Source organism: Thermobia domestica, chromosome 5 (genome assembly GCF_964235325.1).
Source record: "Thermobia domestica chromosome 5, izTheDome1.hap1.1, whole genome shotgun sequence".
NCBI classification, from domain to species: domain Eukaryota; kingdom Metazoa; phylum Arthropoda; class Insecta; order Zygentoma; family Lepismatidae; genus Thermobia; species Thermobia domestica.
Genome location: NC_137458.1, coordinates 219,790,688 through 219,803,304, shown reverse-complemented (window position 1 = coordinate 219,803,304; position 12,617 = coordinate 219,790,688). Strand labels below are relative to the sequence as shown.

The window sequence follows — 12,617 nt, the reverse complement described above, 5'->3', positions numbered from 1 at the left end:
AAACACAAGTAAATGCGGATATTGTGCAGGCCCGCATACCACCCGAACTTGTAGCAACTTACAGTTACCACCTAAATGTGCCACCTGCAATGATCAGCATCCGGCATATAGCTACAAGTGTAAAGCTAAACCAGAAGGTATTCAGGACCATCCAGAACTCGTAGTTCCACTCAGACCACCTGCACAAACCCACACTACTCCACATCCGATAGATGCGCCTGTCTCGTTAGATCAACTCTTGACTTTCCTGACTTTAGCTTTACAGAACATCCATCCCTTTATAAGACCCCACATACTCCAGCAAATCATTCTTGCGGCTAAAACCACTTTTCATGTTAATTTCACAGCCACTTATTCAGGAAATACAGTTCATTTTCATAAATCCCATACAACTAATCTTGACTAGTTTACTCTATACCATGGCTGTTACTTTTCTGTTTCTTAATATCCGGTCTTTACCCAAAAACAAAATCTTATTCGAACAGCTTCTTCTTGAGGAACGTGTCACAGTGTTCTTACTAAATGAAACTTTCCTCACAAAATCATGAACATGTCGTTTACCACGATACACTATGTTGCACGCAGAAAATCCTATACCTGCACTCCGAGCCAATGGGGGAGTGGCCATTGGATTTTCTCCTCATCTACCGTTTCGTCACCATCATTATACAACGACACCTCTTCCGGAATATCTCCTCGCCACTGTCTATTTCAAAAACGCCATCATCACATTGGCAACAATATACATCAGACCCAACCATCCTCTACCAGAGCAATTCGTGCAATACATTTCAAATACTTATAAGACGTACATTATCATGGCTGACTTTAATATTCATAGCCGCACCGATGGTGAGAGGACAAATTTTGTTAATTTCATTACGACCAATACTACTGGTATCATACTTGATCTTCCACAAGCAACCCGTCCTATTTCCAACACAACGCCAGATATAGTTATAACCTCAGCAAAACTTGTATCACATTGCACGCTCGATATTCTTGATCTTCTGGGTAGCGACCATGCTCCAATTAAACTCACCTATCAGCCAAATACCACCACCAGGCACATTTCATCTCCACCACTCCGCTTAAGCGTCCGTTACGATAAGGCTAACTGGGATAAATATCGCACACATATCTCTCAACTCACTGATCATCTTAATGAACCAAATACAGGTGAAGATTTAACTGCTGTCGTTGATAATATTACTTCAGCTATTCAAGAGGCCAGTCATTTATATATTCCAACTACCAAATCTCGTCCATATCAGCCTAAACTTCCGCCGCAATATCTCACACTGATCCAACGCTCACGTCAATTCTATAGAGATTATCTTCGCACCCGCAACCCTGAAGCACTCCGCCATCACCACCAACTACAACGCACAGTTCACAATTACATTAAAGCGTATAAACTTCGTAAATGGGTAAACACATGCAATAATCTATCCGAGACTTCTCATCCAACCAAATTTTGGAACCGTTTCAATGCATTATGTGGCAAATTTACTAGCACACCCTATCCGATTCTGCAAGGCGACACGCCTGTTTCCACCGATAGTGATAAGGCAAATGCTTTTGCTGATCACTTACAGGAGATTTTCACGCCATCATCCGGCAATGCTCCAGTCGCTGCAGATAGGCTTAACACGTCCACACCGCACCTTCAACCGCACCATCTCATACAACCAGACACAGCCATATCTCAACCCATTAGTGTTCACGAGGTCTCACAGGTTCTCCACCATGAACGAAATGCTGCACCTGGTCTAGATAATATAACATACAGCCATATAAAGAGTTCCCTGCTTTGTTATTACTCCTCCTCGCTAATATCTATACGTTTATCTTGCGCACAGGCTTCTTTCCCTTAACAAGGAAAATCTCTAAGACAATCATGTTTCTAAAACCAAATAAACCACCCCAGAACGTTTCATCATATCGTCCTATTCAGCTAACTTCGACTTTCAGTAAGATTCTGGAACGTATCCTGGTCAAGCGCCCACATATCTACTTAAACGATCGCAGCTTAATTCCTATCACACAAGCCGGCTTCAGACCCTCCTTTTCTATTAACGATCAGCTTTTAAGACTCACATCACTTATTACTCAACATTACAATTCTGCAAAACCATCCTGTCTAGTCCTATTTGACTTAGAAAAGGCGTTTGATAAAGTCTGGCACCACGGGCTAATATACAAGCTTCTTCAGTTTCGACTCCCCATGTGCTACATCCGCCTAATATACAATTTCATTACCAACCGTCTCGCCTACATATCCATCCATGACTGTTTATCGCATCCGATCTTTCTACTTACTGGAGTGCCACAAGGGTCTGCATTATCTCCTTTACTCTACCTCTTGTACGTTGCTGACATGCCCACACTACCTGATAACGTTCATCTTTTTCAGTATGCCGATGACACGGCTTTCCTTGGACTCGGGAACTCTATCCAACAGATCAATACCATTCTCCAGCTTGCTATCGATCGTTTCAGTAACTGCTGTAATCACTGGAGACTTACTATTAACGCAACAAAAACACAGGCCATGGTCTTCTTACCTCCACGACGCTCTTCCAGAGTTCGCAGAAACCCACGTCGCTTATCTCTCCATGTTGATGAAGTACCGATTCAGGCCAAAAATACAGTAACGTATCTGGGAATTACCTTTGATCGCCATCTTACATGGTCGCAACATCTGAAAACAGTCACTACTAAAGCCTATAATCGCATCAATCTTTTGAAACGTTTTACTGGTACTACATGGGATCTGAAGCCACACACAATCCTTAACACCTACAAAGTTTTTCTCCGACCAGTTTTGACTTACGGTTTCACTGCCTGGATAGCCGCCCGACCTCAATACTATCATAAACTTTTCATCTTAGAACGCCACGCTTTCCGTACAGTTTATCGAATTAAGCTCCCTAGCCCTACGCAGGAACTTTACCGCCATATTACTTTTCCAATTCTGAAATATCACCTCGAAAAACTGCGGCTAACATACATCTCTAAACGCTTTCAAACTCGCCACCCCTTACTTCAAGATGCAATGCATTATATAGCAGTTCATCCCACACCTTGCAACTACTATTATCCACCACTCTCTCTACTGTTTACATTATATCACTACACGCTTCAACCACCAGACCCAACTTTGCGATTCATATCAGAATATGTTGTTCACGATCATCTTCCTCTCATCCATCCATCATTTCCCGCACAGTGATGACCTTTGTTTATTAACTTGGGCTCCCCATGTTCTCATCAGTGCCTAGAGCAGCCCCTAGGCTGAAGAATAAGCTCATTTGTGTCACTAACATCACCTAAAGTGTTGTATTGTGTATTGCACTTCGCCTCATATTTCATGCTTATTGATATATTTTGAAATGCTTTGTATCATTATTTCTATTCTTATTTTTCAATGCACGTTTTCACGTATTTCTAATCATCATGTTTTTGTATATTTAACTTTGTTTTATGCACCTCACCAAATGTTAAGGATCAAAGTTCCTTAAGTCACCATGTTAATTCATTTTGACAATTTGAAGTTAATAAATATTTAATGAAACACTTAGCCCAACAACAGTAACCTTAGCCTATCCTATCACTACACCTCATTCCTAACAGAGGGCATAACCCTCTTAAAGGTGGCTAGCCTTTCTGGCTAGCAAGGAAAAAAAAGAAAATTTCAGTATTACACACTTCCACCCGATGATCCCTAACTTTTGCTTATCAATGATTACATCACTCATGTTAATCGTCCTCTCATATTCCCATCATTTCATGCACAGTGATTTCCTCTGTCTACTAACTTGGGTTCCCACCGTCTTTCATCATAGCCTAGAGTCCCCCTAGGCAAGAAGATAACCGCATTCGTCTGCTAACATTACATCCTTTGTGTTGTCCTGTGCATCGCACCTCACTTCATCCTTCACACCCATCAACAAATAATTACAGACTCATATATTAAGATATATATTTTCTCTAGTTGTCTTTATTTCAAAATTTCTCTTTTTTCGCATGTTCTAGTTGTTTCATATTATGTTTCTTATGTATGTTTTTCCGTGACTATCCTATATACTGAAAACATCATTTTCATTATTTTTATTATTATTTTGTTTTCTGCAATTCATAACAACTGCATGACTGTATGTATTAACATGTATCACTGTATTTAATGTTTGCCAATTGTGATCATTCCTTATCCACACCAAATGTTACGGAACGCAAAGTTCCTTAAGTCCAGCAATTCAATGAATAAAGATATATTAAAGCACTTAGACCATCCATAGACCTTGAAACCTAAGTCTTCCCACACCACTTCCCTAAAACAGGGCGTAACCCTGTAAAAGGTAGCTAGCCTTGGCTAGCATTGTAAATAAATAAATAAATAAATAAAAAAATTCAGTACCATCCTCTTATATCAGATTCATCCATTCTTTCTTACTAGGGCGACTAGCATATATCTCTATTAACGGAACACTTTCTCATCCGATCTTCATCCAATCTGGCGTTCCTCAAGGCTCGTCACTGTCTCCTTTATTATACCTACTGTATGATGCCGACCTTGTGGTTCCCAACAACATTAACATATTTCAGTTTGCTGACGACACCGCCTTTTTTACGACAGCCCGCACAGTACAATCCATTAGTAAAACTATGCAAACGGCAATTGATGCATTCGTTGACTGGTGTAATGTATGGCGATTAAGTATTAATTCTACCAAAACTCAGGCTATTGTTTTCCTGCCACGTAGACGCCGTTCACGTATCTACAGGAATCCAAGTCGATTAAACCTCCAAGTAGACCATACACCTGTCGTGGCGTCAAATACTCTTACTTATCTTGGTGTCATATTTGACTCCAAACTTACTTGGACCCCACACCTCACCAAGATCATACGCCAAGCCCAAAATCGGCTCAACCTCCTCAAGCGCCTAGTTAGTATAACCTGGGGTTTAAAACCGTTAACAGTACTTCATACATATAAAGCATTTATGCGCAGTACATTAACATACGGTCACACTGCCTGGACATCTGCACCCCCAAATTCTATCAGAAGTTGGCTATCCTAGAGCGCCATGCTCTACGCCTAGCACATCGCATCAGTTTACCGCATCCGACACGGTTATTTTACGAGCTGATTGACTTTCCACCTTTATTGCACCATCTCGAACAGCTTCGTACTCGGTACGTTTGCAAGTGAATTGACCAGCAGCATCCCATGTTACTTGATATCCTACGGTACGATCGGGATCACGACGCACCCTCAGCTTACGTTGATACTTCCCTACAGCACTTCATGACTCTTTATCATTTGCAACTCGATGATGGTGTAGTGGATCCCGAAATATTTCACATCTACGAACCACGTGGGCTTTCATCATTCATATATCCATCATACGCGCCGTAACCACCTATTAACATGGGCTTCATCTGTCTTCATCAGTTCCTGAATCGCCCCAGGAACAGAAGATAGCTTGCATTCGTCTGTACTAACAAATACCTTGTGATGTGGCGTTCAGAGCACTTCATTTCGTCTTCATCTACTTCTCTCCATATTGCCTCCTGTACCATATTCATTCCAGTTTTGCACTCGTCTAAACTCCGCACTACATGGTAATAAACTTATTATTTTCTACAATATTGCTGTCTCATGCTTATAGTATGCTTGTACTTCATTAGATGTTATTGTCACCCTTCCATCCCCTCTCTGTGTATATGTATTTAATAAATAAATAAATATTATATACTTGTGCACCTCTTAGACCGACCACATTAAACTGCAAACTACATTTTATATAAAGCACTTACCCGAAGAAAGGGCAAAACCCTTTAGCGGGACGACGGACAAAAAAAATTCAGCATACTTAACCAAGAAGCCTAGCCTCTCTTGTGTTTCTTACTGTGTCAGCGAGGACCAAGTATTGCAACACGACCAAGATTTTGTACATCTTCCTTTTCGCTTCTATCTTCATTTGGGCTTCGGCCCTAGGCTCGTTACTCATCATGACTGACCTTGGCAACGCTTCCGGACCACTGTATGTCGATCAACAACTTCCTGTGAATATCGGACCAAAGGGACGCCAGAAAACTCAACCCCGGATTGTTACCGGCACTTGACGATCAGAACTCAACACCTCTGGTTTGCTTAGTTACGCTGATTGAATTAGTAAAAGCCATCGCATTCGATCTCGGTCTCTCTCGGATGGAGAACAACCTCTGGATCCCGAGAAACAACGCATTAATCCTATAATCGATCAGAGTAGCAGTTCCAACATGGATTGGGCATCAACTTCAGTCGATACTTCTAACACACGCAACCAACCAGAACCCGTATATAATTTTCTGTTAACAGATTATGACCACAAGTATGATACAGTTCGCGCAGTTTTTCAGCAGCTTGTTAAATATGTACCTCGTCGTGAGATACGTGAAATAGTCAAAACTCGCAGAGGCATAATCATAAAGTCTAGCAATTCAAACTTTGTATCGCATGTGCGTAAGAAGGCCATTTTTGAAATATTTGGGCCAAAGGCTAAATTAACAGCACTAACTCCTACCACACGCAGAACTCCTCCTCCTCCTAGACGATCGCCAATGCTCTCAGTAGTTATACGCGGAGTAGAACCGGACCTCACCGATGAGGAAATTTGTGAGGAATTACATGAGGAAGGATTCCCTGTAAAACGATGTATGAGGGTAAGGAACAATAATGGTGCAACTTATCTTGTGAGGGTACTCACAGATCAGCCACAATTAATAGACCAATTTTTATCCACGGGAGCTTACATTTATCGACGACGTTATAAGGTGGAACCCTCTCGCACACCTCCTTCTCTCCCGTTACGATGCGAGAGATGCCAACTCTATAATGCACATCCCACATCTGAATGTACAAATGATATTAAATGTGGATACTGTTCCTTACAACATTCTACCAAGAATTGTCCCAATCAAAAGGCACCGCCTCAATGCAGTACACGTCCTGAGAAGCATCCAACTTATAGCTACAGATGTAAGGCTAAGCCACAACCTGAACCATCCAAACCAGAACTTGTAGCACCCATAAGGTCTGCTGACCGACCAACTCCACCTGCTAATTCTTTACTTCATCCGGTTACTGTGGAAGATCTGCTCCGCTTTCTCACGATTAGTTTACAGAATATCCATCCGTTTCTTCGCATTCACATTCTCAACCAAATCATTCACGCAGCTAAAATCTTGTTTAATCTCCAGCTACATACCACCTATTCTGGACCAACAGTCCATTTTCAAATTCAACCTCTTGAAGTCTACGTGTAATATGGCAGCTCCTATTTGCTACTATTTCTGTATTTTCGTGATGACTTACAACTTATTATTTATGAACATTCGTTCTCTGTTGACACATCAAGTGCTGTTTACGCAGTTATTACAGGAAGAACATATATCAGTTTTTGCGCTCAACGAAACTTACCTTGCTCCTTACCTACAGTGTTACATACCAAAATTCAATATACTACGCCATGATGCTCCGTCCGGACCACGACTATATGGGGGTACAGCTCTCGGCATTAGTAGTCGTATACCATACCGCACTGTTACAATACCGCAGGATTTCAATCTGCCTGAATACAATATAGCAACTATCTACTTTCGCGGTCGCACAATCACATTTGCTACAATCTATGTTCGCCCCGGAAAGATTATCAATTACGATTTCTTTCATTTCATTGATACACAATCCAGGCATTATATTATCATGGCTGACTTAAATTTCCATAGTCGAACACAACGCGACAAGCAGCTCTTCCTTGATTTTATACATACTTCCACTTCTGGGGAATTTCACACTTTGCCATAGCCTACGAGACCAGCTAGTAACACGACTCCTGACGTAGTAATAACTTCGTGTTCTTTATCTCCTCTTATCAACATTACTGTACTGGACTCAATAGCTAGTGATCATGTTCCTATTAAGCTGGAACTACAATGTACAGCAAAGCCAAGAAATCCCTTACCTGCTAGGAAGATTTATCTCTATCATAAGGCTAATTGGGATCAATATCGATCTACCATCGATGATGCCACTACCGCACTCACTGCACCTACCTCGCAACATAGTCTTGATCACGTCATCACAGAACTTAGTGACGCAGTTAAAAGTGCAGCGGATCATTCCATTCCATCTACTCAAGTCCATCCGAATAAACCTACCTTGCCGCCAAGGTATCTTACATTAATTTCTGCTTCACGTCGAGCTTATCGAGAATATCGAATAAATGGCAACTTGGAGGCACTTCGTTTACACCGTCAATATCTCCGAATAACACACAATTATAATATAGCCTACAAGAAAAGACAGTGGATTCACACGTGTAACACCCTTAGCAAGGAAACTCGTCCCAGCAAATATTGGCGTAAATTCCATCAACTCACTGGCAAAACGTCTCGCACGCCCTATCCTCTTATTCACAACAATCAAGCTCCTAATACTGACATCGACAAGACGAATCTTTTTGCTGCATTTTTTCAAGATATCTTCACTCCGCTTCCTGGATGGCACACACCGCAACGCCTTCAATCTTCGATCAACCGTCACGCTGATCCTTCATCTGCTCATTTACAACCATCTGACGAGCTTGTTCTGGACCTAATAATCCACTAACTCAGGCTATAGACCCAGATGACATCAGAACTATTTTAGCAACTAAACGCAATACGGCGCCTGGATTCGACTCTATTACATATACTCTCATCAAACATGCACCTCCTTCTTTCATTCTGATTCTCAGTCATATTTACACGTTCATCCTTCGAACTGGCTTCTTTCCGCTCGATTGGAAATACTCCAAAGTTCTTTTATTTTCTAAGCCAAAGAAACCACCATCCGAAGTACAGTCGTATCGTCCAATCCATTTAACAAGCTGTCTTTGCAAAGTATTCGAACGTATACTCGTTCGACGGCTTCACGAACACCTTCTTACATATAATCTTCTGCCAATCCATCAAGCTGGTTTCCGACCGCGTTTCAGCACACTAGATCAATTATTGCGACTTACCACTGCCATTTATAACCAATACAATAAGGGGTTTCCTTCTTGTTTATTTACATTTGATTTGGAAAAGGCATTTGATAAAGTCTGACATCCTGGCTTGATATACAAATTGCATAATTATCTGCTACCCATATCTTATATACGCTTAATCAATGCCTTCTTAACCAGACGTATTGCATACATCTCTATCAACAACGCTCTATAACACCCAATTTTCTTACACTCTGGCGCACCTCAAGGTTCTTCTTTGTCTCCATTGCTGTACTTACTTTACGTTGCTGATCTCAGAGTCACTCCTCACGTCCAAGTCTATCAATTCGCTGACGACACAGCATTTCTAACAACGGCTCGTACTATCCAACGTATCAACAGACTAATGCAGCCACCCATCGACACATTTGTCCACTGGTGTGACGTATGGAGACTCAGTATTAACTCTGCGAAAACACAATCTATTGTATTTCTACCACCTGGTAGACGATCCAGAGTGCTTCGCAATCCAAAACTATTATACATTCATGTGGGCAACACGTCAGTTCCTCTTTCATCTTCTCTTACCTACCTTGGAGTGATATTTGACACAAAGCTCACTTGGACACCGCATCTTAAGAAAATTATTACTCAAGCCAAGAACAGACTAAATCTCCTTAATTGCTTAGTTGGAACCACCTACTGTCCTCCATACTTACAAAACTTTTATGAGGACTACTTTAACTTACTGCCATACAGCTTGGGCCGCTGACCCCGACAAATTTTATAAACAGTTATCAATAATGAAGTGACATGCTTTCAGATTGGCCTATCGAATTCAATTACCAAGTCCAACTAGGCTCCTCTATGACCTCATAGATTTTCCACCATTGCTTGCCCATCTAGAACAGCTTTGCATCCGTTATATTACGCAACGTTTTGTCTTACAACACCCCATGCTTCAGGACGTAATACGCTATGACCGAGACAATGATGCACCACCACGATACGTTGATTCTCCGCTACAGCACTATCTTAAATTGTATCACTTGCAAATAGATCCTGCCGACCGCCACCCAGAAGTATTTGCTATAAAATTTCAGCGACATCAAACATTCCTTACCAAGCAACCTAGCCTCTCTTGTGTCAGTTACTGTGCCAGCGAGGACCAAGTATAGCATACGTACTTGCGAGCATAGCACAATTACAGCACTTAGGGATCTGACGAAAGTTTTCACTTTCGGAGGGTTTCTTGTTTTTTGAACCTCATCTAACATCTTTTTCTTTTTTTCATCTTCATCTGTGCTTTGGCCCTCGGCTCTTCTATCACGATGACGGACACTGGCAAAGTTAACGGATCTACGAATCTCGGTCAAGATGTAGGATTACAACCTCCACCGCTTAACATCGGGCCTAACGGTCGCCAAAAGACGCAGCCAAGGATTGTTACGGGAACACCTCGTTCAGACCGTAACTCTATTCCTTCCTATGCTGACTGCATCACCAAAGGACATAGAATTAGTTCTCGATCTTTCTCTGATGGCGAACAAGCGCTAGATTCAAAGAAGCAACGAATTACTCCCAGTGTTAATCAGACTACAACTGACAGCCATTGTATGGATTGGACATCCACTTCTGCCTATAATCATCATCAGCAATACCAGCCAGATCCCGTGTACAACTTCTTGCTAACCGACTACGATCAGAAATATGACACTGTTCGTGCTGTCTTCCAGCAATTAGACAAGTACGTCCCTCGGCCTGAAATCCGTGAAATTGTTAAGACACGCCGTGGCATCATTTTGAAATCCACTAACACAAATTTCGCCACGCATGTTCGCAACAAGGCAACTTATGAAATTTTTGGGACGAAAGCAAAGATTTCTACTTTACAACCGAGTATACGCAAAACTCCTCCTCCACCACGGCGGCCTCCTATGCTGTCAGTAGTTATTCGTAGTGTAGAACCCGATCTTACTGATGACGAAATTCTTGCTGAACTTCATCAGGAAGGGCTACCTATAAAGCGTTGTATCAGGATCAAGAACAATCAGGGACCAACTTATCTCGTACGAGTGCTAACTGATCAACAACAGCTGATTGATCAACTTCTATCCAAGGGCGCAAATATCTATAGACACAAATATAAGGTTGAGCCCTCTCACACGCCAGCACCTCTGCCTGTTCGCGGCGAGAAATGTCAACAGTATAATAGACACCCAACAGCTGAATGCACAAACAACACCAAATGTGGCTATTGGTCCCGCGAACATCCTACAAAAAACTGCCCAAACCTTGAAGAACCACCACGTTGTGATCGCTGCTCTGAACGTCACCCAACGTACAGCTATAAATGTAAAGCTAAGCCTCAGCCTGATCCAGCTAAGCCTGAACTCGTTGTCCCCATACGTTCAGTCGATGCACCAACTCCACCAGCAAATTCATTGCGCCATTCAGTTACTGTCGGAGATCTACTTCGTTTTCTCACTATTTCACTACAGAACATCCACCCATTTCTTCGCAACCATATTCTAACTCAAATCATGCACGCAGCCAAACTGTTATTTAATCTACAACTACATGCAACGTATTCCGGACCAACAGTGCATTTTCAAATCCAACCACTTGAAGTTTATGTTTGATATGGACAACTCTACCTACGGACTAATATTCACTTTCATTATGAGTTACAATTTACTATTCCTTAACATACGATCACTGTTGACGCACCAACTGCTCTTTACACAGCTCCTACAGGAAGAACAAATTGCCGCATTTGCTCTTAATGAAACTTACCTTGCACCATATTTAACATGCTATATACCAAAGTTACTTCCACATGACGCACCAACTGAACCACGTCTCTACGGAGGCACAGCTATTGGTATTCGGCAAAATCTTCCTTATCGTGCAGTTACTGTTCCACCTGCTCTTCACCTTCCTGAACATAACATGACGACAATTTATTTTAGAGGCAAAACCGTTACCTTTGTTACTATTTACTATCGTCCAGGCAGAGCTTTCAGCTATGATTTCTTCCGCTATATTGATACCAACTTCCGGCATTACATTATCATGGCCGACCTCAATTTTCATAGCCGTTCCCAACGTGACAAAGACAACTTTTTCGATTTTGTTCGGAATGAAACACGAGCTGAATTTCATACTTTACCGAAACCTAGACGTCCTATCAGTCGCACTACTCCTGACGTAGTCATAACATCATCTTCACTATCTCAGTCTATTCACATATCTGTACTTGACTCCATAGGTAGCGACCATGTCACCATCAAAGTCGAACTTCATTGTTCTCCCAACACTCAGCCGAAGCCTCCTCCTCAGAAGGTCTACTGCTACCAAAGGGCAAATTGGGAAAAATATCGCACCCATTTAAACACTGCTGTAACTACGCTCAAAATGCCTAGTACGCAATACGAACTCGATCGAACAATCACTGGACTTACTACAGCCCTTCAAGACGCAGCACAACGTTCTATTCCAACAATCGAAGTTCAGCTACACAAACCAAAGTTACCTCCGCAATATTTACCATTTATTTCAGCATCCCGGAGAGCTTTCCGTGAATATCTTGCTAC

The 12,617-nt window shown here is 41.8% G+C and overlaps 1 protein-coding gene across 1 annotated transcript; it reads left to right on the top strand.

The window, feature by feature from the left end:
• The first annotated feature begins 572 nt into the window (after positions 1-572).
• On the top strand, positions 573-1,877 carry LOC145685396 (uncharacterized). Its single transcript, XM_081757791.1, has one exon. It carries the CDS (start codon positions 573-575, stop codon positions 1,875-1,877), a length of 1,305 nt encoding a protein of 434 aa, XP_081613917.1.
• The last annotated feature ends 10,740 nt before the right edge of the window (positions 1,878-12,617 follow it).

Coding starts and splice junctions, on each gene's coding strand:
- LOC145685396 (XM_081757791.1), top strand. CDS start 573: ATGTTGCACGCAGAAAATCCTATACCTGCACTCCGAGCCAATGGGGGA.